The 26,410-nt window shown below is 47.5% G+C and overlaps 1 protein-coding gene across 1 annotated transcript in view; it reads left to right on the top strand.

Moving 5' to 3' along the window:
• LOC121540606 (potassium voltage-gated channel subfamily KQT member 1-like) overlaps positions 1-26,410 on the top strand; it is a 327,632-nt gene that overhangs the window by 35,677 nt on the left and 265,545 nt on the right. Inside the window, exons 5-11 of the mRNA XM_041849609.1 lie at positions 2,169-2,247; positions 2,581-2,677; positions 3,761-3,901; positions 14,501-14,611; positions 14,843-14,938; positions 16,825-16,953; positions 18,374-18,524. Of these exons, the coding sequence (XP_041705543.1) occupies positions 2,169-2,247; positions 2,581-2,677; positions 3,761-3,901; positions 14,501-14,611; positions 14,843-14,938; positions 16,825-16,953; positions 18,374-18,524 (804 nt within the window). The remainder of the gene's footprint in view (positions 1-2,168; positions 2,248-2,580; positions 2,678-3,760; positions 3,902-14,500; positions 14,612-14,842; positions 14,939-16,824; positions 16,954-18,373; positions 18,525-26,410) is intronic.

The raw sequence follows: 26,410 nt of genomic DNA, 5'->3' as shown, positions 1-26,410 counted from the left end.
TACGACACTCTCCATGAACTAAGTCTCCTGTCACAGGAGCTTCAGTCTCGTTCTATAACGCTCCTCAGAGCAGAGCATCTGCTGAAACGCTCAATCAGAGTGATCCAGTCATTCAAAGAGAGTCCAGGTGAGAAATATAGTGAGGCTTTAGAAGCAAAACAGACTGGGGAGTATCGGTCTATAGCCCTGAAAACAAATGCAAAGCTGAAGTCTATCAATCCAGGCCAGTTCTTACAAAGCCTTGTGAACAATCTGGAGAAACGCTTGTCTTTTGAAGATGAGACCATCATGGACCTCAGCATCCTTGATCAGAGTAAGTGGCCATCAAAGCCCAGCATCCGCCATGGTGAAGAACAAGTTAAGCGACTGTGCAAGCGATTTAACTTGTGCACAGACCAAGCACTGAATGGGATGCGGGACCTACTGGAAGAGCCCAGTAGTGAGCCCAAGGACCTAAAACCACTTATGAACTGTATGAAAACATTCCCTGTCGGTACAGCAGAGTGTGAGAGGAATTTTAGCCTTATGAACAATATAAGCTCAGACAAGAGGGCTGTCCTTCTGATCTCAAACATATCAAACTTGATGATGATTAATATCAACGGCCCACCAACTTCCAAGTTTGATCCTAGAAAATATACAAGGACCTGGTTGAAGAGCCATCGTGCTGCCTCTTCGGTGCGTTCTAGACAGTGCAGTGTGAAAGCTCCTGCAGAAAGCAAATTTGTCTGGAATATACTGTAGTATGAGCAAAGGTCAGAAACCCAGTGCTGGGTTGAGAGAGTATATCACTGTTGATGTGTTGTTAATGCATATATTTTTGTTAATTGTTAACTAAATATTGTTGTAACATATTTTGTTGAATGATTTACCGGTAAATGAACATGTTCAAAACAAAGCATATAGCAATATGAACAAGGATGCATTGTCACCTTCAGATTTGAAGTATTTTATTTAAATAAATGTGCAAAAAATAATCGAAACACCATTTCCTGTTTGCCTCATGATAAATACATTTTACATTCATCCAGGCTGCTCTTGTGACCAGTAGTAACTACAAACTGCTCCTAATCAAGTCATGATCATTTTATAATAGTGTGCAAGTAGAAATTACATATTTTTGGGTAAACTAAATCATAGTCTTACATGTCACTGTTTCTAAAACAGGGCTTTTTTCTGGACTACTTAAAAAAAAAAAAGGTGAATACTGAGAGTATACCCACTTCTCCAGGGACCACTACACCACTGACACAAGGTAATTGTGATGAGTGTGATTAGAAGGAGTCAGGCGCAGGAGGGTAAATCACAGAATACAGAGTTTATTCCGTCGTACAGAGTTGCGCAAGATAGCGACAACAAAATATAGGCACAGGGGAACAATCTACCCCGGCAATACAAGGTACGGGTAGCTCCTCCGAGCTACACTCAACTCACATAAAACAATCACCCACAAGGACAAGGGGGGCAGAGGGAACACTTATACACACACTAATGAGGGGATATGAACCAGGTGTGTGTAATTGACAAGACAAGACAAATGGAATGATGAGATATGGAGCGGCAGTGGCTAGTAAGCTGGTGACGCCGAACGCCGAATCCTGCCCGAACAAGGAGGGGAGGCAGCCTCGGTAGAAGTCATGACAGTAATTAACCCCCAGAATCATAAAGATATATGTTTTTTACCACTAACCTGTCGATAAAAGCTTATGTGAGAAGCTGATCCATCAAGTCAATTGATTAAGGCATAATTCTAATGATGTCATATATAATTTTCTAACATTCAGTCACTTGTTGATATTTGCTAACATTATAAAAGGAATATAAACTAGAGGAGACAATGATGGCCTGTGCTTAAAACATTTTTTTATTCCAGGTCATCAGTTAACATTGTGTTGCTTTCAGGTTATTATTTTGCAGGGAGCTCATCCTCCGCATTAGGAACATGCTGACTTCACTACGTCATTCTAGCTTCTGTTTTATCTGAGAAAATGGGCATGTTACTTTCGCCCCGTGTTACTTTCGTCCCGGCTCTCTCCTTACTTTTTCTACTATTATTACTTCTACTATTATGTCTACTACTTTTGTTGTTCAATGGAAACTTAAACATTTGAAGATTCTGAACTAGATGACGATGCTAATGTACAGGTGTATCCCTGTATCCCCCCCAGATCTGATAGTGGTTATTGCCTCCGTTGTAGTGCTGGGTGTAGGCTCCAATGGCCAAGTGTTTGCCACATCTGCTATCAGGTACTGGGTATATTACAAATCGGGATGAAAATTTCAATAAATTCTCTGGTTTTCCAGAAATCCTGGTTGGAGGATTCCAGATATCCTGCTTATTCACCTCCTGATTCCGGGAAGCCTCCAACTGGGATTTAGGGAAAAACAGGAAATGTATTGAAAGTTCCCAGAATTTTGCAACCCTAATTACAAATATGATAATATTGTAATATAAGTGTAACATTTTGTGTTCTACTGTAGTTGTGTTTTCGTTGCTTAGTAAAACAGTTGGAAGAGAGAAGTGGTATAGTAGGCTAAGGTTTGATTGACATTGGTTGCCTTTTGTCTCCATGGTTACAGGGGAATCCGCTTCCTCCAGATTCTACGCATGCTGCACGTGGATCGTCAGGGAGGAACATGGAGGCTTCTGGGATCGGTAGTCTTCATCCATAGACAGGTGGAGATCCCTTTACATCCGTTGGCTCATTTAATCTCACAGTTATGTGCAGTATGAGTTTACATTAAGTTATCACAAGTTCATCTGGAGTATAATGCTGTTTTTGGTAGAGTGACTCATCTACCTTGATCTTACTTGATCCACTTGTCTACTGTACCTTGATTAGGCTTCTCATAAATCCTCAGTCAATCAAACGGATGAAAATAAAAATGCAAGGTAGATGAGATGGCTAAAGACATGGTTAGTCATGGCTTTGAAAAGAAAAAATATGTAAACTATTGTTGGACATTTCTTAACCAAATAAGGACACACCCTCTGGTCAAATGATGGGTGCACATCGCTGCCATTTCTTCCAGAGGATAAGTGCACTTGTTCTGTCTGAGTTGCCCTGCCTCCTGTCTAGCTTGTCTGGTTATGGGCAGACTGAGGCAGACATCTGTCCATTTTGTCCATGCTACATTGCCACCAGTGATTATCACAGGGCCCGTTGCACAATCACAGATTCCTCTGATACTCTCACTAGGACCTGCAAGGCTTTATAAGGAGAGGGAGGTAGACAGTCAGGTTCAACAGCTTTCCTTTCCTTCTTCGTGTGTTTTCCCCTCTTTGTTTTGTCATCTCTACCCGTACACTAATTTCAGTAATCCGGTATTCTTTTTAAGACCTCCTGTTCTGTTTTTTTTGCTATCTTCAACTGGAAGCTGTGGGTTATTTCTCTTTGATGTGCAATGTGTCAACTGCTAATCTTTTAGGGTTCAGGGTTTACATAAATAGTCAAAGGGAGATTTGGTATTTGGTATTTTATTAAGATCCCTTTAGCTGTTGGGAAAGCAGCAGCTACTCTTCCTAAAGATGAAGATGAAGATGAAGTCTTCTGTCTGTGTGAAATGATAGAGATATATTTTTTTTGTAGTCATTGCATGCTGTGTTGTAATGATTTATGTTATGGACGGATATCATATAATGTAAATGCAATGTAAAATGTGTAAATAATGTAAAGAAATGCATGTAACATCTATACATGGTCTACTACACATTACAAGTGACATACTCCACTCTCTATCTGCCTTTCCTCTGTTGTAGGAGCTGATCACCACGCTGTACATCGGCTTCCTGGGGCTGATCTTCTCCTCCTACTTTGTGTACCTGGCGGAGAAGGATGCTGTGGACGAGGAGGGCAAGACTGGCTTCTCCAGCTACGCTGATGCCCTGTGGTGGGGCGTGGTAAGGCATAGGAATAGAGCTGATGCCCTGTGGCGGGGCGTGTCAAGCAGAGGAGGCTGGTGAGGGAAGACAGCTCAAAATAATACATGGAATGGAATGAAATCAAACACATGGAAACGAAGGTTACGTATATGGATCACTACAATATATTGGTATCACTCCGCGGCGGAGGGATACATCCGAGGTGAGGATTTACAGATTTACTCCCGTGTACACCTCTGTCACGTCTGGGGACCGCCCCTATATATAGACCCCATGGCCGCAACACACGTTCTCTACATCATTTTTGAGGCGCCTCTAGCACCGTAGAGGATTGGAGTGATCCATATAGCTCAGATAACCGTGGTTACATACGTAACCTTCGTTATGTTTCACTATATTGGATCACTCCAATATAATGGTATACCCGTACCAGATTTAGTCGGTGCTAGAGGGACCTAACCAGCCAGCAGCGAAGTCCAAGCACGGAACCGAGACGCTGGGGCCGTCAATGTGGAAGGGGGTTCCCGGCACAGTCCCCGGAAGGGGAGGCGACGCCCAGGACCGCTGAACCAACCGCAGAGGGAAGTGCCACATTTACCCGATAGTACCTAGCAAAGGTGCAAGAGGAAGCCCAGCTGGCCGCAGCACAGATATCAGCGAGGGTAACTCCTCTCAGTAGAGCCCAGGACGCAGCCACACCTTGTGTTGAATGTGCCACCACAGATCCCAGCACTGGTCTGCCATCCAGGCGGTATGCTGTCGTAATCATGTCCACGATCCAGTGAGAGAGCCTCTGCTTTGATAGCCCAGCCCCCAGGACTCTCTCACCATAGCAGACAAAGAGCTGGTCTGTTGTTCTCACTGACCGTGTCTGCTCCACACAGGCAGCCAGTGCCAGCACAGGGCACAGCATGCTGGAGGGAGGGCCAGACTCCCCTGCCACTGCCGGGGGGTCGTAAGCAGACAGGATAAAAGGGATGTTCACATGCCTGTCTGACAGAACCTTCGGGAAGAATGAAGGGTTGGGGCGGAGAGATATACTTCTCCCACCGGGGTCCATCCGGTAGCACTCAGAACTTACCAAAAAAGCATGGAGCTCACCTACCCTCTTCATGGAAGTAACCGCTACCAAGAAAACCACCTTCATAGAGAGGTGTTTCAGGGAGGCAGACTCCAACGGTTCGAAAGGCGGCTTTGCCAAAGCTGCCAAGACCACATCCAGATCCCAGCTCACCATTGAGCGGGTCCTAGCTGGATGCAGGCGACAAACCATGAACCTGGAGACCAAGGGATAGCGCCCCACTGGCCTGTCCATCCACCCCACATGGCAGTCAGATATAGCGGCCAAATACCCTCTCAGTGTAGAGGCTGCCAAGCCCTCATCCAAGCGAGACTGCAGGTATTGGAGGACATCTCAATACCAGTGCACCAAGAGCAGAACAACCGCCAGCGCAACTGGTATGCCGCGGTTGTAGCCGGTGACCTTGCGCTCTGCATGGTGTTCATTACGCCCTCCTGTAGTCCTAACATGGACCATTGGTGCCGTTCAGCGGCCAAGCCCACAGACTGAAGCGGTGCGGTCTCGGATGCCAAAGAGTTCCCCCGGCCTGAGACAGCAGGTCGGGTCTCAGGGGCAGTTACCAAGGTGTCCCAGACAACAGGGACAGGAGAAGGCTGGACCAGGGTCATCTGGGACAGTATGGGGCCACCAGCAGCAGGCGATGCTCCGCCATCCTGGTCCTGTCCAGCACAGCCTGGATCAGGGGAAAAGGGGGGAATGCATAAAGCTCCAGCCCTGGCCAATCGTGAGCCAGAGCATCCAAGCCCAGAGGCCCTGGTGGCTCCGACATGGAGTACCACAGGTGGCAGTGTGCATTGCCCAGGGAGGCAAACAGGTCCACTTGCGACCCTCCCAAACTTGTCCCACAGGTGCTGAACCACCTGGGAATGTAGGCTCCAGTCCCAAGGTGGCGGGCCCTCCCTCGAGAGCATATCTGCTGCCACATTCAGGATGCCAGGTACGTGCGCTGCGTGTAGAGACGCTAGACGTCCCTGAGCCCAGAGAAGGAGCTCCCGTGCCATAAGATGGAGACGGTGGGACCTCAGTCCACCTGGATGGTTGATGTAAGCCACCACTGTGGTGTTGTCCGTTCTCACCAGAACATGTCTTCCCTTCAGATGTGGAAGGAAAGATCGCAGGGCCAGCAGTACAGCTCGGAGCTCTAGTGTATTGATGTGCCTGCCTGCCGCTCCAATGGGGTAGCCAACAGCCGCTGGCCGACCTGCCTTTGGTCACACCCCCCAGCCGATCTGGGAGGCATCTGTGCTGACCAGCTCCTGGCGGCACATCCTCAGCATCTCCACCCCACCTGAGAGAAAAGAGCGACAGCACCACCTCAACAATGCCCTGTGGCACTGTGCAGTCACCCGCAGCTGGCAGTGACGGTGGCGCTTTGGGTGCAGCTGAGGAGGACCATGGCAGTTATCATGGTGTCCATGGTCGGGTACTCCCAGAGGCCGAGTGACTCCGCGCCCGCAACATAACTCCATGGTCCAGTCTCTGCTGTGAGTCGGAAGCGCCCCCCTGGCAGAGGCCTCACGGAACTCAGCAGAGATGGGGACAGATGGAGAGTCATCGGTGCCCACCATTTTGATGTCCAGTGCAGTGGCTACCCGAGTGAGTAGGCTCCTCATAGCCTCTCCAGCCGCTGGGGGCGATGAAGCCCCGCTGCTGGCTTCTGATGGCCTGTCAGTCTGGTAGCCCCGCTCAAGGCAGTGAACAGTGCCAGCATCGTCCCCCAGGAACAGCCTATCACTGGCCAACAGGGAACAGCTGTCGTCGCCACCGAAGCTATCAATCTACTGACGCAGGGCATGCGCTCTCCATTCAAGGTGGTCCCAGCGGTCCGACTCCTGCCCCCGTCCAGGACTGGCAGCAGATGGGCTCTGCCTGCGGTGGCTCTGGCCACGCTTCCTGGGAGGGGTACTGGGCCCAGTAGAGGGCTAACAGCTCGCTGGCGCACCACTCCTAAGGGAGGGAGCTCGTCCCCAGCCTGAGCCCGAGCCTGGCAGACCCACTCGCGCATGGCCTCCAATCGCGCCAGGCGCAGGCGTTCTGAGAACGCCACACAAAACAGGCATCCAGTAGGGCGCTCCACCGCTCTCTCTGCGTGGCTCAAACCCAGGCAGTGCATACTTTTTATTTATTTATTTTTATTTCACCTTTATTTAACCAGGTAAGCCAGTTGAGAACAAGTTCTCATTTACAATTGCGACCTGGCCAAGATAAAGCAAAGCAGTGCGATAAAAACAACAACACAGAGTTACATATGGGGTAAAAAAAACATAAGGTCATAAAATACAACAGAAAATATATATATAGTGTGTGCAAATGTAGCAAGTTATGGAGGTAAGGCAATAAATAGGCTATAGTGCAAAATAATTACAATTAGTATTAACACTGGAATGCTAGATGTGCAAGAGATTATGTGCAAATAGAAATACTGGGGTGCAAAAGAGCAAAATAAATAACAATATAGGGATGAGGTAGTTGGGTGGACTAATTTCAGATGGGCTGTGTACATGTGCAGTGATCGGTAAGGTGCTCTGACAACTGATGCTTAAAGTTAGTGAGGGAGATAAGAGTCTCCAGCTTCAGAGATTTTTGCAATTCGTTCCAGTCATTGGCAGCAGAGAACTGGAAGGAATGGCGGCCAAAGGAGGTGTTGGCTTTGGGAATGACCAGTGAGATATACCTGCTGGAGCGCAGACTACGGGTGGGTGCTGCTATGGTGACCAATTAGCTAAGATAAGGCGGGGATTTGCCTAGCAGTGATTTATAGATGGCCTGGAGCCAGTGGGTTTGACGACGAACATGTAGTGAGGACCAGCCAACAAGAGCGTACAGGTCACAGTGGTGGGTAGTGTATGGGGCTTTGGAGACAAAACGGATGGCACTGTGATAGACTACATCCAATTTGCTGAGTAGAGTGTTGGAGGCTATTTTGTAAATGACATCGCCGAAGTCAAGGATCGGTAGGATAGTCAGTTTTACGAGGGCATGTTTGGCAGCATGAGTGAAGGAGGCTTTGTTGCGAAATAGGAAGCCGATTCTAGATTTAACTTTGGATTGGAGATTCTTAATGTGAGTCTGGAAGGAGAGTTTACAGTCTAACCAGACACCTAGGTATTTGTAGTTGTCCACATACTCTAGGTCAGACCCGTCGAGAGTGGTGATTCTAGTCGGGTGGGCGGGTGCCAGCAGCGTTCGATTGAAGAGCATGCATTTAGTTTTACTAGTGTTTAAGAGCAGTTGGAGGCTACTGAAGGAGTGTTGTATGGCATTGAAGCTCGTTTGGAGGTTTGTTAACACAGTGTCCAATGAAGGGCCAGATGTATACAAAATGGTGTTGTCTGCGTAGAGGTGGATCAAATCGGAGGGCCTGTTGTCTGGACCTATGGCAGTCTCTATGGGGGTGCCACAGGGTTAAATTCTTGGGCCGACTCTTTTCTCCGTGTATATCAATGATATACACGGAGAAAAGAGTCGGCCCAAGAATTTAACCCTGTGGCACCCCCATAGAGACTGCCATAGGTCCAGACAACAGGCCCTCCGATTTCACACATTGAACTCTATCTGAGAAGTAGTTGGTGAACCAGGCGAGGCAGTCATTTGAGAAACCAAGGCTATTTAGTCTGCCAATAAGAATGCGGTGGTTGACAGAGTCGAAAGCTTTGGCCAGGTCGATGAAGACGGCTGCACAGTACTGTCTATTATCGATCGCGGTTATAATATCGTTTAGGACCTTGAGCGTGGCTGAAGTGCACCCATGACCAGCTCGGAAACCGGATTGCATAGCGGAGAAGGTACGGTGGGATTCGAAATGGTTGGTGATCTGTTTGTTAACTTGGCTTTCAAATACTTTCGAAAGGCAGGGCAGGATGGATATAGGTCTGTAACAGTTTGGATCTAGAGTGTCACCCCCTTTGAAGAGGGGGATGACCGCGGCAGCTTTCCAATCTCTGGGGATCTCAGACGTTACGAAAGAGAGGTTGAACAGGCTAGTAATAGGGGTTGCGACAATTTCTGCGGCTAGTTTTAGAAAGAAAGGGTCCAGATTGTCTAGCCCAGCTGATTTGTAGGGGTCCAGATTTTGCAGCTCTTTCAGAACATCAGCTGTCTGAATTTGTGTGAAGGAGAAGCGGGGGGGGGCATGGGCAAGTTGCAGCAGAGGGTGCAGAGTTGGTGGCCGGGGTAGTGGTAGCCAGGTGGAAAGCATGGCCAGCCGTAGCAAAATGCTTGTTGAAATTATCGATTATTGTAGATTTATCGGTGGTGATAGTGTTTCCTAGCCTCAGTGCAGTGGGCAGCTGGGAGGAAGTGCTCTTATTCTCCATGGACTTTACAGTGTCCCAAAACTTTTTGGAGTTAGTGCTACAGGATTCAAATTTCTGTTTGAAAAAGTTAGCCTTTGCTTTCCTGACTGCTTGTGTATATTGGTTCCTAACTTCCCTGAAAAGTTGCATATCGCGGGGGCTATTTGATGCTAATGCAGTACGCCACAGGATGTTTTTGTGCTGGTCAAGGGCAGTCAAGTCTGAGGAGAACCAGGGGCTATATCTGTTCTTAGTTCTGTATTTTTTGAATGGGGCATGTTTATTTAAGATTGAGAGGAAATTACTTTTAAAGAACAACCAGGCATCCTCTACTGACGGAATGAGATCTATATCCATCCAGGATACCTGGGCCAGGTCAATTAGGAAGGCCTGCTCGCTAAAGTGTTTTAGGGAGCGTTTGACAGTGATGAGGGGTGGTCGTTTGACCGCGGACCCGTTACGGACGCAGGCAATAAGGCAGTACACGAGGTATGCGGATCCCCAGGGGGGGTGCCACCATCACACCTGACACAAAGGGAATCCATAAGCTCAGCCAAGCCAGCAAGGCCACGGAGCAGGGGTCCGACACCCTGGGAGAACTTATGTTGTGACCCGCTTGGAGGAATAGGAACCCGGTGAGGGATAAATTACCCAGTACCTCTGCAAAAACCAGGGAATACCAGTGTGGGAAAAACAGGCAGAGAAAAAAAACAGCAACCAGGTTATTTGTTTTTTGTTTTTGTTTTACGCAAACTGCAATATTACCTAGCTGGTTTAATATCCAAGCAGCAAAAACAGCACCATATGATGGAGTAACTCAGTTAAGGAACTCCAAAGTTAATGTCTCAATGTAATGGAAAGCCCACCACGATACTCTTACACTCTGCAGGGGAAAGAACAAGAAAAAACCTGCAGGGTAATTATCAGAGAACCGGCTCCTACGGCACGGGGAGCATGTTAAAGCAACTCACAACAAACACATAGAACAAGCCAGTCGGCAAGTTGTTTATGGTAAATTTCAGTTTGTGCAGCAAGAGCCACCACACTAATGGATGCACACGGAGTCGTAGTGTAACGCTAACGAAACACAAGTACGACAAACCATGGGCGGAAGATACAGATCAACCGCGCGCAGCGAGTGGAGCACTCAAGAGGAGGGGCTGGTCATGTGGCCAGCTGCTCCAGGCTGCAAACAGCCAGTGAGTATACTTCCACGCTATTCCAAGATATTACACTTAACAGTGACTTACCAAGCGAACTTCAGAAAGATTGTACCTCAAACTATAGGGACGTCCGCCTCAAAAATGAAAGAGAACGTGTGTCGCGGCCATGGGGTCTATATATAGCGGCGGACCCCAGCCGTGACACAGGTGTACACGGGAGTAAATCTGTAAATCCTCACCTGGATGTATCCCTCCGCCGCGGAGTGATACCAATATATTGGAGTGATCCAATATGGTGAAACATAACCAACCATTACTATGAGCCCGTCCTCCCCATTTAAAGTGCCACCAGCCACCACTGGTGGTAAGGCATAGTAATAGCATAGTACTGTATATAGCAGACACTTTTATCCAAGGCCACTTACAGTACAGTGATATACATTTTAGTATATGTGACCAAATCAAACCCACAACCCAAGCTTGAGCGACCGTTGTGCTTGTTTTGGGGTGTGTATCTGTCGGGGTCCCCCTCTAGCTTGAGTGGTTCTGGAATACCATAAAGACACAAGTTGCTAATCCGGTTTCAGTCACACAAAGCTACTGCTAGCTTCAGAGAAAGAGGTTTTGTTTTGAGAGAAATAGACAAGAGGTGTCACGGGGTAGATGATAGATACAGGCATAATGTTGCTGAGGCTGGAATGCTTCAGTAACATACATGGGTTCTTATTGGACGTTTTGAAAATGCTGTCCACACTAGAACCAAAGATTGAACTACACACTCAATAACTATTCATTAAAATTCCAAAAAAAAATGCTGGGTTAAAAACAACCCAATTTGGGTTATTTGGTAACCCTGCGCTGGGTAAATATTGGACAGATACCCGCTGGGTTATTTTGACCCAGCGAGTTGGGTTGTGTGAAAAACCCAACAAGTTGGGTTGTTGGGATTACCCAAACATGGGTTAATTTAGCCATCAGTTGGGGTTTAATTCACTTTCATGCTGGGTTGACCCAGCAGCAGGGTATTTTTTAATGTAATCCATATGAGGCGTGGCTTATTAGGGTTGTGGCTTTCATATAGTTATTTTTGACCACCAGTGAGAGTAAATTCCATCTCTGTTCATCATGTTAAGTTTGTACACTGTAAATGTTAATTTTCCTTGAATATTTTTGTACATGACATATTCTAATATGCAGTTATTAACATTATTATTTACATATTGTAACAAAGTGGTAAGTATCCCAACACTGGCATATGCATAGGCTCTTAAGGAACTCACTTGTATAAGCCTCATTAAAGCTACAAAGGTGTCAGTGTTCAACCTTAAAATCTGATAACAATACAACAGAACAGATGAACCGGAATTACATTTGCTGTCAAAGGGTGGCCAAAAATAACTTCCTGAATGCCACGCCCAACTACTAAACTACGCCTCCAGTCTTCTGATCTGACCCGCTGTGGCATATCTCAATAACCCAGCACTAGGGGTGTAAACGTTTAAACGTAAAAAAGTTTAAATGAAATTAAGAAAAATCCCTAATGGAAAAACAATGTTTTTTTCCCCATAAAATTGTAATCGCCTGCTCTAGTCTCTTCGCTAGTGTGTGTCTTCTATCTGTTGCGTGTAGAATATCTTAGCATATTCAGTGATGATAGGCCCTGCTTTACTGAAATTGCGAGACATTGCAACCAAAGAAATTGCGCAATACAGCATTCCATTGCGAGATACAGCTTTGATTGCTAATAGATAGGCCTAGTGCACGGTTCTGACTCCGTCTGCCTGGTGGCTGACCTGCCTATCCTGTGCCCCCCCTCCCAGTTCTGGTCGCCTAGTGATGGACGTTAGTTCCGCTTCAGAAGCGGCATTCCTCTACAGACAAGTAAAATGCCCATTCAGTGGCGCTTTGAAACTATCTCCAGAGAAGGTACCCTTACAGGCAAACAAACATGCGGTAGCCGAGGCGCTTTCAAGGGTATATGACTGCGATAGATATAACTTAATTGCCTGGCCCTAGCGGTCATACATACGTAATAGGATCATTATTCTGCATTGTGAATTGACGTAGAATTTAATGATTTTTTCTTATTGTTTTAATGGAAAACCGATAACAGAAATGGCTGTTTAAACGTTAAGCAACATTTTCCATTTGTCACATCGCTACCCAGCATCAATAGCCCAGCATCAACAACCCAACCCTGCTCTTTTTAAAGAAAACAACCCAACTAAGTGACCGAATGCCTGCAACCCAGCAGTTGGGTCATCCAAACAACCCAGCTTTTTTTTAGAGTGCAGACTGTTGTGGCTGTTTCCATCAGGCGGGTCAAGTTTCCAGTTCAGTTAATTAAACAGTTGAATGTAAGGCTGTGGGTAATGAGAAACCTATGGTAGTCTTGTGCTAGGGGGATCTACACGCAATAAACCCCATTCACCTTTCTGCTCTCTGTCTCAAATACCTTTTACTCTGCCACTATAAAGTGTCAGTTCCTTTAATTAAAACTGTAATTGCAGGATTACTAGCTGTTTTGTAGTGAGAGTTAGAAAGGTTCAGGGGTCCTTGGTGCCCAATGGAACCAAGAAGAAAAGCTGCTTTTTGTGTCTCATAGCCACAATGAACAAAACAGCCCAATAGGAGCTTTGCTCTCCTTTGTTGATCACAGAGACTGTAAACTTGAGACTTGTGATATGCCGTGCCAATAGGTTTGGTCACTCACTCGTGTGTGTGTGGTGTGTGTTTGTGTGTGTGTGTGTGTGTGTGTGTGTGTGTGTGTGTGTGTGTGTGTGTGTGTGTGTGTGTGTGTGTGTGTGTGCTGAGATCAGTTTGTCCAGCAGTAAGGGGAGAGCCTGTTTGGAGAGTGGTGTGTGTGCATGTTTCCCAGTGTATTCCCTGTCAGCTTGTTTTCTACTGTGGGGTGTGCAGGTGCAGGGCACAGCTGTAGGATGGGCCCAGAGCCTACAGGCCAATGGCATGATTCATATTTCTCCTCTCTCCTCCCCTCCTCTCCTCTCCTCCTCTCCTCTCCTCTCCTCCGCCTCTCACACTCAGACAGAGGTTGTTAAGGGAATAGTGTTTGATCTGGAGCTTCACCAGCACTCTGCTCAACCAAATTGGAGAGAGAGAGAGAGAGAGAACTGATTCATTTCAGGAAGGAGAGGGAGTGATAGAGAGAGAGAGATTTAGTTTCTGGTGTTTATAGGGTGTATGGTGTTTACTATGAACCATAGATGGCAGGTGTGGTATGGCAATGACACACACTCATACAGAGAGAGGGAGAAAGAGGAAATAGACTGTGCCCCAATGAGAACTCAAGATGGTGTGTTTGACCTTTGTGAAGACATGGAGAGGCTTCGCCACACACTTGGAGTGCAGCGCTTACACCAGGGGTTTGAATGCGGGGTGTTGTTGAGTGGACTGTTCCACACTGATGTCAGGCCCATTGTTTAGTCATAGAATTTGTAGATGAGGATTAACCACCCCCTCCATCCCTCCTTCCCTGCTGCACTCCTTCTTCCTATTTACTCCCAAAGACTTTTAAGTATCTCACCTTACATCACCCTCTTTGTATAAGCACACAGCACAGGGTCACACGGCGCCCCATAGACACTCCACTGTAAGCCAAGTGCTTCTCTCAATGTGTCACAATTGGCTCAGGTTTCAGAGTGGATGTACATGGAAATGCAGGGGTATTTGTTTTCCTCCGTGCTCCGCTCGGCCGAATTCCTCCTCTCACCGAGGATTAGTCCCAGTCAGAATCGTATTCCTATTGAGTGAGTTTCAACTGCTGAGTGGTGACAGTTTTGGAGGCAGGCCAATAAGTGTGATGAACTTTCTCTTCATGGTCTGCTCCTTGTTGTTATCGCCAAGCTGTGAAAGCACTGTGTTCAATGACCTCTTTACAACCAAGCAGCTCATTATTAGAAACCTTTAACAAACTATTTCAAACTTGTTTAGTTCATATGTAAATGTAATAATGGTGAAAAGATATATAACAGGAAATGCTCATGTAAATAAAAATGACATCAGTGTGTGGAAACATTGCCTTGTTTTCCCTAACCTATCCCGTCCCCACTGTCCCCAGGTGACAGTGACCACCATTGGCTACGGGGACAAGATTCCTCAGACGTGGATAGGGAAGTGCATCGCCTCCTGCTTCAGCGTCTTCGCCATCTCCTTCTTCGCTCTGCCTGCAGTAATTACCCCTCATCTTCCTCCTCTTCTTCCACAATAAACTAAATAGCATAATGTGTACATAATTCATAATACACATTGCCTTCCATCAATACTGTGTTGTTTGGTGAGTAACCCAGTTAGTCCTCTGAGGGGAAGCCTCAGTGTGCAGCTCCAGGTCCTCCTGTGGTTTCACAGTGTCATGATGCCTTTCTCTCTCTCTCTGTCTCTCTATCTCTCTCTCTCTCTCCAGGGTATACTGGGCTCGGGCTTTGCTCTGAAGGTGCAGCAGAAACAGAGACAGAAACATTTCAACAGACAGATCCCGGCTGCAGCCTCACTAATCCAGGTACTGACAGTCAGACAGACTGACAGACAGACAGACAGACAGACAGACAGACAGACAGACAGACAGACAGACAGACAGACAGACAGACAGACAGACAGACAGACAGACAGACAGACAGACAGACAGACAGACAGACAGACAGACAGACAGACAGACAGACAGACAGACAGACAGACACCCACCAGTCAATCACTCACTCTGTCCTGTCTGGGATCTCAACAGCTGTGTATAGGAGAGAATATGTATAGGAATGAGTGTGTAGATAGAGCTTAAACACAGTGATGACACAGGATGTACTGTAGGCCGCTAAACCTCTCTAGGACCAGGTCTGGTCTGGTCTGACGCACGCCATCTTTGATTCAGTACTTTACTCATGTAACAACTCCAGGCCAGGATGTCAGAGAGGTTGAATTAAAACATGTCCAAGACCACTAAATCTCCTGAATTCTTTAAATAACACATTTGTTCCCTCCAGATCTTGCCAATGTAAGCTTAAAAAAAAACAAATAAAAGGAGTAGCAGTGTTTGTAGTCTGCACATGTCCTGGAAAAGGTGAGCTGTCCTGTCCTGTTCTCTCCCAGACAGAGACGACAGGCAAATAGCAGCCAGTTTATTCACCAAGAGCTGGCCATCACAAGGATCACATTGACTCTGAACATACAAAGAAGCCCACAGCTGCATTTACATAGAGACTCCTTATTGTGGTGACATTTAAGAAACGTAGAGACACTGAATTTACATGATGATGATGATGATGACGGTGCAGAGCTAAAAATGGACTGGCTATATGAATGGGTATATGAATGGTTATATGCAGTGGTGGAAAAAGTACCCAATTGTCATACTTGAGTAGAAGTAAAGATACCTTAATAGAAAATGACATAAGTAAAAGTGAAAGTCACCCAGTAAAATACTACTTACATTTACATTTCAGTCATTTAGCAGACGCTCTTTTCCAGAGCGACTTACAGTTAGTGAGTGCATACATTATTTTATTTGTTTATACTGGCCCCCTGTGGGAATCGAACCCACAACCCTGGCGTTGCAAACGCCATGCTCTACCAACTGAGCTACATCCCTACTTGAATAAAAGTATTTTGTTTTAAATATACTTAAGTACCAAAAGTAAATGTAATTGCTAAAATATACCTAAGTATCAAAAGTAAAAGTATAAATAATTTCAAATTCCTTATATAAGTAATGTAATTAAGCAAATTTACGGATAGCCAGGGGCACACGCCAACACTCAGACATCATTTACAAACGAAGCATTTGTATTTAGTGAGTCCGCCAGATCAGAGGCAGTAGGGATGACCAGGGATGTTCTCTTGGTAAGTGCGTGAATTGGACCATTTTCCTGTCCTGCTAAGCATTCAAAATGTAACATACTTTTGGGTGTCAGGGAAAATATATGGAGTAAAAAGTACATTATTTTCTTTAGGAATGTAGTGAAGTAAAAGTAAAAGTTGTCAAAAATATGAATAGTAAATTAAAGTACAGATACCCCCAAAAAACGACTTAAGTAGTACTTTAAAGTATTTTTACACCATTTGTGATATGAATGGCTATATGAATGGCTATTGGATTTTTCACAAAAAAATGTCAGGTTGAAGTTGTGAAACCAGGAATCTACTTCAGAGGGAAGAGTTGTCTCTGTCAGAGCACAGTGTTGGCCTTAAACACTGATCCAAGGTCAATTTAGCTGTTGTCCACCTAATGGTTGTTAGGACAGGTCTGATCCTAGATCTGTGCCTAAGGGCAGCTTCTACTCAGAGCTGAGATAATGTTCAGGTGATCAGCTCACCCTCTGGGTTTACCCTGGGTAAATATGATAGGATTCAAACACTTATCACACTGGTTCACAGTTTGTCCATCCTCTTCCTCAGACGCTGTGGCGCTGCTATGCAGCAGAGAAACCAGAAGGCTGTCCCGCCACCTGGAAGATGTATGTCCTCACCGGAGACTACATTCCCACCATTAACTCTGAAAACAACAACCCAAACCTCAGAAACAAGGTAAACACTACATCACTTCTTCAGTTATAACAAACAAAATACTGCAAGTCTATACACACTTTTTACACATTTATCCCTGTTCAGAGAAGCAACCGTTTGCCTCTGCGTTCTACTGATGCACTATAACTGCATTGTCAATCAACAGCTAATATATCTGGTCAACCTGTCTCTTGGAGAGCTTGCATCCTGTCTCAATTCCCAGAGGAGATGTCAGAAAGAGAGCTGCCCTCAGGAAAAAGCTGTTTGGTGGTGATATGAGCCTTCCATCTGGCTGACAGACAGACGGACATATAGTATTATACCCTTTGACAGTGTGGTTTTTACCTTTGAGAACTACATTAGCTATGTGGTGGTGCTTAGAGCATGGATCTACGAAAGAACAAGTTAAGCCCCCCACCCACTCCCTTTCACCATCTCAACCCCCCGTATCCCCTACCGCTCGAGGCAAGAGCCAGTGAGCCCCCCAGGATGATTCCGGGCCTTTGTCTCCCCCACACAAAGACACAGTCAGTTGAGATGATGTCACTGCCGCCTTTCTCATGGGAGGAAACCTTTGTGTTGGAAGAACAACAACAAAAAATTATTTGTTTAGCATTGAACCCACACATATTGGGGAGAGTGAAGGGTGCTTCCGTCCCTTTCTGTTTCAGCTTATGACTTCTCCTTCTCTCTCTCTCTCTCTCTCTCTCTCTCTCTCTCTCTCTCTCTCTCTCTCTCTCTCTCTCTCTCTCTCTCTCCTCTATCCCTCTCCCCTCTGTTCCTAATGAGTCATTCAGGATTCAGACCCATTCTAGTATTTGGACAGGACTGTGGGCCAGTGTCAATGCCAGGAGACTGTGTGTGTCACTGAGTAAAAATCATTACGTTTCTATAAAGCAGTCAGTCAGTGACGTGCCGCGGTGCTGCCTCTAGGAGTTGGAGTGGAGCACAATGAAGGTCCCGGGGAATTCAGAGACTCAAAGAGTGTTGACCTCAGTTAAACCAGCACAGATTAGGAGACATGGCCTTAATCACCATGCTATAGTGCAGGGAGATTTGACTAACACATTGAAATGTCAGAAGTGTGTTATTTGAAGAGGTTTAAGGGTGCACAAATCATTGCTTACAAAACAGATACTGAGGTCTCGGTGTTCTGAATGGTTAGCATCAAAGTTTACTGGTTAGTATATGCCATGTTAGAAAATAGCAAATGAGGAATGAACGACAAGTTATAGTGCTACCCCCCCCCAAAACAAAAAACTTGTCTAACATATGGAGGTAGGGATTGGCCACATGTGACCTTTGACCTCACCTGTCCATTCCAACAGGAGTACAAAACCTGACTAGGAAAACTCCTGGCCCTGAGTATAACCGATGCTGAGTTTATGTTCAGGACAGCCCTGGTGATGCATTCTTGTGTCTGTCTCTGTCTTGTCCTCAGAACAAGCGCACCAAGAGGAAACTAAAGATGGTTCGTGACAACGGCTCCATGACCATCCTTGGAGGGAGGAACATGTCCATTCCTCAGATCACCTTCGACCACATCGAAGATAACGACGAGAAGAAAGAGGTCTTTCTAGAAGAACCCCCAGGTATATAACAGAAGAAAAACACGAAGCAGATTTAACTTCTTTAGGGAAACAGCCCTAATGTTGGAAACATACATCATTATGTTGTCTTCCAGAGTCACATAAAAAAATTTCCAAGCTATAGCTCATGCTATTTCACATACAGCAAGTTTTTAAAGGACCAAAGAGGTTTGGTCTGCTTTGTGTTTTAATTTTTGCCATGGAAAAAATATTGTGATACTGGTATCGTCCTGGCCCTAGTTTCTGTACATAGACAGTTGGTCATCTTACAGATTCTCCTATTGCTTGGCTTCAAGTGAAGATAGATACTGCCATACTGGGCATATCTGAACACATTATGTGTAAAGTGGTATAGGTAATGAGCTCATTGGCATTAGAATTAAGCAATAAGGCCCAAAGGAGTGTGGTATATGCCCAATATACCACGGCTAAGGGCTGTTCTTATGCACGACGCAACGCGGAGTGCCTGGACACAGCCCTTAGCCGTGGTATATTGGCCATATATCACAAACTCCTGAGGTATATACGGTCTAATATACCACGGCTGTCAGCCAATAAGCATTCAGGGCTCAAACCACCCAGTTTATAATGTGTAATATGTAGTGGTTTGTTTTAAGAGGAACACATAGACTACTTGAACCAGCATATACAATAACAGTGCTTTCTAGGAACTGTTAATACTAGGAACTAAAAAACAGGACTTGACACTACATTACATTGCAAGCTGACACCCATGCCTTAATTGACGATAAGTCTCAATTGGGAGCATGACATACTGTTGAATGGTGCCCTGTGTTGAGGTGTTTTTGAGAGAAATAACCATGGGTCATGCATGTTTGAGCCAGCTGTGTTAGAAGCAGATGTCCTATGAGGAGCATATTCCAAAGTGAATTACCACTGTAATGAAACAGTTTTCATCTGACAAAATAATGTATTTAAGGGCCCCTTGAAATGATGTCATCCAGCGTTATGTTTTGCGCCTTGAAAATCCATCATTTCAGTAAATAGAGATATTGGATGCTTGGTGAGTATACCCTGGTGACTTGACTGGTTAGGGGCCAGTGGAGACAAGAGAGAGAAACATTTGCATGGCACAGTTGGAGTCCTCTGTTTGAGATTCCAACAGTGATATAGAAATAGGAGTAGCTCAATCCTCTTGGGAGTAGACTATATGACAGACGTGAGGATACAATGTTCTTATCCGTAGCTATTTACCATTCAGTTGAATGCTCAAGATGTAAATTGTAAGTAATGATGAATCTGTGCAATGTCTGCCATGTGGATGGAACATGACACAGTGGTGTGATTCTCATAAAGAGAGAGAGGGAAAGAAGAGGGATGGTGGGTAGGGCTGAGGACTGATTGAGGTGTTGTGTTGTGTAGCTGGTTGTTCATGATACAAATCAAATCAAAATTGATTGGTCGCGTACACAGATTTGCAGATGTTATCACAGGTGCAGTGAAATGCTTGTGTTTCTAGCTCCAACAGTGCATTAATAACTAGCAATACAAAATAAAATAAACTATACACACATAATCCCCCCCTACAAAAAACAACAACATTATATTGGATGAACCATGACTAGAATACAGTATATAAAGTAGGTAAAACAGTATGTAAACATTATTAAAGTGACCAGTGTTCAATGACTATGTACATAGGGCAGCAGTCTCTAAGGTGCAGGGTAGAGTACCGGGTGGTAGCCGGCTAGAACAGTGACTATGATTCAGGGTAGGGTACTGGGCGGAGGCCGGCTAGTGGTGACTGTTTAATAGTCTAATGACCTGGAGATAGAAGCTGATGCTCAGTCTCTCGGTCCCAGCTTTGATGCACCTGTACTGTCTCCGCCTTCTAGATGGTAGCAGGGTGAACAGGCCGTGGCTCGGGTAGCTGAGGTCCTTGATGATCTTCTTGGCCTTCCTGTGACACCGGGTGCTGTAGATGTCCTGGAGGGCAGGCAGTGTGCTCCCCGCACCACTCTCTGGAGAGCCATGTGGTTGCGGCGGGTGCAATTGCCGTACCAGGTGGCAATACAGCCTGACAGGATGCTCTCAATGGTGCATCTGTAAAAGTTTGTGAGGGTCTTAGGGGCCAATCCACATTTCTTCAGCCTCCTGAGGTTGAAGAGGCACTGTTGCGCCTTTTTCACCACGCTGTCTGTGTGAAGGGACCATTTCAGGTTGTCAGTGATGTGCACGCCAATGAACTTGAAGCTTTTGACCCTCTCCACTGCGGCCCCATCGATGTGGATGGGGGCATGCTCTCTCTGCTGTCTCCTGTAATCCCAGATAATAATAATAATAATAATAATAATAATAATAATAATATGCCATTTAGCAGACGCTTTTATCCAAAGCGACTTACAGATCAGCTCCTTTGTTTTTTTTATATTGAGGGAGAGGTTATTTTCCTGGCACCACTCCACCAGGGCGCCCACCTCCTCCCTGTAGGCTGTCTCATCGTTGTTGGTAGTCAGGCCTACCACAGTTATGTCATCAGCAAACTTCATGATTGAGTTGGAGATGTGGGTGGCCACGGAATACAGGAAGGGGCTTTTAACTCACCCCCCTGTGGGGCCCCCGTGTTGAGGGTCAGCGTGGCGGAGGTGTTGTTGCCTACCTTCACCACTTGGGGTCGGCCGTTCAGGAAGTCCAGGACCCAGTTGCACAGTGAGGGGTTCAGGACCCTGAGCTTAGGGATGAGCTTGGAGGGCACTATGGTGTTGTAGGCTGAGCTGCAGTCGATGAACAGCATTCTTACACAGGTATTTATCTTGTCCAGGAGGGATAGGGCAGTGTTCAGTACAATGGTGACTGAGTTGTCTGTGGATCTGTTGGGGCGTTATGTAAATGGAAGTGGGTCTAGGGTGTCGGGTAAGATGGAGGTGATATGGTCCTTAACTAGCCTCTCAAGATACAGCGCTTGAATGTCAGTCAGTCAGTCAGAGAGAGGAACAGGGGCCCTGTGATAGACAATCAGACACAAAATGGCTGCCACGTGGCTGGGTTAGGCTCCAGCACCAGCAGGGCCAGACCAGGCCAGATGGAAGTCATTAGAGTCAGTGGTGATTAGAGGTTATGTATACAAGTTCTTTACTGCTCCACTTGTCCACTTCACAGACATCAGACACTCACACTATATGATTGATTTTACCTGAAAAAAATACCAGAAAATACTTCAAAGTAGGAGGTAGACCTATTTTGGCAAGAGTCAGTCAGAAAGCTAAAGTGTTTTGTGTTGAATTAGTGATAACATTCCCACAGATTTTACATTCAGTTACTCAGTATTCACCTGATGTTGCTAGCTAGCCATGTAGTCTCACCTGTTGTTGACTAAGTTGCTATTTGGATTATTTTCCCAAACTCTCGTGCCCTGACCATCCACCTCCAGATGAAATCTGGTGGTCCATACTGGTGCTGCTGAGTCCCATTACTCCATATTAATGATAGATTGGACTTTTCCATTGCACCATCTAACGGTGTCACGGTTCAGACAGACGACAAGAGGACCACAATTGCGTCACACCAGAAAGTTTATTTAAACTTAAGGGGAAAGGGATGTAGGGAGTGAGTGAAGGCTCCAGGGGTTATCCCGTCCGATGTGCTGGGTCTGTGCCTCCCCCCAGTGGCAGCGATGCGTCCGATGACGCCGGTGGTTGGTGGTCCAGAAGTCCTGGGGGGGGGGGAGGAAACACAGACACAACGGGGCGGAATGAAACCAGGCAGCAGTACAGTTCAAGGGCAATCCAAAATACGTAGTAGCAAGGCAGAAGGCTGGTCAGAGTTACCGGGATTGAAGAGTAGTCAGGAGTCGTAATGGCAGAAGCAGGTCTGGATCTCCTGAGGCAGAAGAGTATCCAAAAACCAGGCAGGTCCGGGGTCACAAAACCAGGGTGAGCCAGAAGCGCGAGCAAACAGGTTCCGGGTGTGAGCTTTGCAGACGATCTGACACCGGAGAGCTGAAAGACAGGGCCTTAAATACTGGGAGAGGTTAGTGGGTAATGCAGCGCAGCTGGCAGAGTAATTAGAGCCGAGCAGAGCAGGGACAGGTGGAGCTAGTTAGGCTGAGTAGAGAGAGGGAGGTGAGCAGAGTGGAAGATAGTGGAAACCAATTAAGGTGGTAACCCGGTGGAGTGAGAGGGCTCATGACAGAACCCCCCCAAGGGACGGCCCCAGAAGTCCCAAGAGCAACACCACGCCGGGCGGGAGGAGGGGAGCCGGAGGAGGGCTAGAACTCCTCCGAACGGTCCGAGTGAACGTCCTCATCCTCGGAGGAAGCCGGAGGGCCGTGGTCGGGAGATGGGACAGGTCCCGAGACAGGATCAGGCACAGGACAGGAAGCCGAGCGGGCCGGACGGTTAGGGACCCCTCTGGGGCGGCCCCTACGGATTGCAGGTTGATCAGGATGCCGTTGGTGGAAAGCGGTGATGAGAGTCCTATCCACAATCCGACTAGCTGGCACCCAGGTCCTTTCCTCAGGTCCATAGCCCTCCCAGTCAATGAGGTACTGGAGACCCCTACCCCTCCGTCTGGACCGAAGCAGGCGGCGGACGGTGTAAACCAGACCACCATCGACGAGCCGTGGAGGAGGAGGACAAGGCGCAGCAGGGACCAGCGGACTCCTGGGCACAGGCAGGGGCTGCAGCAATCCGGCTGGGGGGCTGGCAGAACGACTTGTGTTGGTTGCAGATGGGGCAGGCTTGGACGAATTCCCGTACATCCTTCCTCAGAGAGGGCCACCAGAACCTCTGGGCGAGCAGGTTGTAAGTGCGGGTGGAGCCAGGGTGACAAGCTAGGCGGGAGTCATGTCCCCACTGAACGACCTGGGACCTCAGGTCTTCGGGGACAAAAAGGCGGTCAGCTGGGCAAGTGCTGGGACCTGGCTGGTTACGGAGAGCCTCCAGCACCTGTTCCTCAACAGCCCAGGTCAGAGCTGCAACGATGCAGGGACTTGGCAGAATCGACACAGGGTCCTTGGAGGGGTCAGGAGCGGAGTTAGTAGGTACTGGCCGAGGGGTAGTGCGGCGGCAAGCAGGCAGGTTCGGTGGCAGTCCTCTCCCCACTCCCTGATCACCCCGGTCACCCAGTCGAGCTGAGGGTTGTGCCGGGCGGAGCCATGGGTAACCCAGGATGAGGGGTTGGCCTGGAGAGGGGGAGCAGGTGAAACTGGATAGTTTCTTGATGGTTTCCCGGACAGACCCATCGAGACCGGGGCCGTGACATGAGTGACCGATCCGAGTAAGTGTCCGTCCAGTGCCCGGGCAGGAATAGGAGGTGTCAAACGGAGGTTCTCCAGTCCCAGTTGGCGTGCCAGCTTGATGTCCATTATGTTGGCTTCGGGCGCCAGAATCCACCAGAGCAGCCAGGGTGTGAGTTGAGTCAGGGAGGCGGAGGTGAACTTGCAGCAGGGGTTTGCGGTCGGAGGACTGGATGGTCATTGAACTCAACCGGACTCCCCCTATGCCCGGTGAGCTTCGGCCCTTTAAAGGGCAGGTTACCACACGATGTCCATCACCTCCACAATAGAGGCAGAGGTTTGAGGTGAAGCGTCGCTGGCGCTCTGCAGGAGTGAGAGAGGCTCGCCCAATCTCCATAGGCTCAGACTGATCAAGCTGACCTGGGTGAGTGGCAGTAGATGACAGGAGCCCAGTCGGATCTCTCCGAATGCCGGTAGTAGGTGGACCTTGGCGCCCCCCTCTCACGACGACGGGTCTGTATCCCTCTGTCGATCCTGACAGTCAGTGCGATGGCTTCATCAAGAGTGGAAGGCAGTTCATGGGAGACCAACTCGTCCTTGATATAGTCAGCCAAACTATGGAAGAACGCGTCCACCAACGATGGTGTGTTCCAAGAACTTCGTCTAGCCAGGGTTCGGAAGTCGATGGAATGGTCTGCGACTGTACGTCTGCCTTGTCGAATACTGAACAGTTCACGAGACGCCTCTGCGGTTGGTGAATCCAGGTCAAACACCTTCAGCATCTCCTCAGCAAACCGGTCGAAGGTTGCACATGCGGGGGGTTTGACGTTCGAACTCTGCTGTTCCCCAGAGTCGAGCTCGGCCCGTCAGGTGAGTGATGGCATACCCAACTTTAGCCCCCTCCGTGGCGAAGGTCCTTGGCTGCAAGGAGAACTGAAGTCGGCAGCTAGTCAGGAATGGCCGGACCTGGGTTGAATCGCCGTTGAACCGCTCGGGGTTTCCAATCTTGGGTTCCGGAGCAGCGGCTGCAATGACCGGGGCAGGTAACTCGGGGGCAGGGCTGGTGGGCAGACTGGCTGGGGTCAGGTTGGTGAGGAGCTGAATGATCATGGCGAGTTGTTGTTGCTGCTGCTGGGACTGCTGCTGGTGCTGCTGGAACTGCTGATGCTGTTGGTGGCCGACCTGAAGCAGAGAGGTGATGTCGCCGCTCATGCGGCCTAGCTCTCTCTCAGTGTGTTCCAGGCGTAGCATGGCGGTGGGTTGCTCAGGTTCTTCGGTTTCCATGTCGGGGGAAGTGTGCGCTGAGTCCATGATGGTCAGATCGTACTGTCACGGTTCAGACAGACGACAAGAGGACCACAATTGCGTCACACCAGAAAGTTTATTTAAACTTAAGGGGAAAGGGATGTAGGGGAGTGAGTGAAGGCTCCAGGGGTTATCCCGTCCGATGTGCTGGGTCTGTGCCTCCCCCCAGTGGCAGCGATGCGTCCGATGACGCCGGTGGTTGGTGGTCCAGAAGTCCTGGGGGGGGGAGGAAACACAGACACAACGGGGCGGAATGAAACCAGGCAGCAGTACAGTTCAAGGGCAATCCAAAATACGTAGTAGCAAGGCAGAAGGCTGGTCAGAGTTACCGGGATTGAAGAGTAGTCAGGAGTCGTAATGGCAGAAGCAGGTCTGGATCTCCTGAGGCAGAAGAGTATCCAAAAACCAGGCAGGTCCGGGGTCACAAAACCAGGGTGAGCCAGAAGCGCGAGCAAACAGGTTCCGGGTGTGAGCTTTGCAGACGATCTGACACCGGAGAGCTGAAAGACAGGGCCTTAAATACTGGGAGAGGTTAGTGGGTAATGCAGCGCAGCTGGCAGAGTAATTAGAGCCGAGCAGAGCAGGGACAGGTGGAGCTAGTTAGGCTGAGTAGAGAGAGGGAGGTGAGCAGAGTGGAAGATAGTGGAAACCAATTAAGGTGGTAACCCGGTGGAGTGAGAGGGCTCATGACAAACGGTGGGGTGGGGTGGGGTGGGGTGGGGGGGACTTCCTGTGTAAACCCCTAACCCCTGCCAAATGAATCGTCCCAGTCTGGAGGTTAATAAGTGTGCTTTATGAGTTTTTCCTGTCAAGGCACATAATCATAAAAGGAGGGAGAGGGACATAAACGCAGAGCATCACCAGTAGAAAAAGTAGTAATGGGGGAAAATGCTATCTTGTTTGGTGCTTAATTGGAGGGATATAACTTTGATAATGAACAGGAACATATGTCTTACTGCCTTTGAACTTTAGAGGGGGGAAAATGCATATTTGTCAAGTTGCATGTATTTTGGATGTTGAGGCTAGTTAGTGGAGCCAAGGCTTTTGAAAGGCTGTCTGTTGATGTCATAAAGACATGTAAGTAGCCATACTCACCATACTCTCAACAGCATGTTGTCACTAATGATCATGTTTAGAGTCCAGACAGCATGGTGTGCTTTCTACTGCTAACAGTGCAGAAAAACAGACATCTGCAGATTCAACTATCTTTGCAGATTATCCTCCTGAGACCCAGCCCATTGACTTATGTCCACTGTAGTGGGCATTTGAGTTTCATCCCTCTTCTTGGAATCTTTTGTGCAAGTCTCTTAATTCCTGATGTACTGTACAGAGGACATCCTGGGCTTTTCAGTGATATGTCATTTGATTCGCTGGGAGGCCGGGAACC

This window comes from Coregonus clupeaformis, chromosome 26 (genome assembly GCF_020615455.1).
Source record: "Coregonus clupeaformis isolate EN_2021a chromosome 26, ASM2061545v1, whole genome shotgun sequence".
In the NCBI taxonomy this organism is placed as follows: Eukaryota; Metazoa; Chordata; class Actinopteri; order Salmoniformes; family Salmonidae; genus Coregonus; species Coregonus clupeaformis.
Note: the sequence above shows the minus strand (reverse complement) of the source record. Positions and strands in the feature narration are given on the sequence as shown.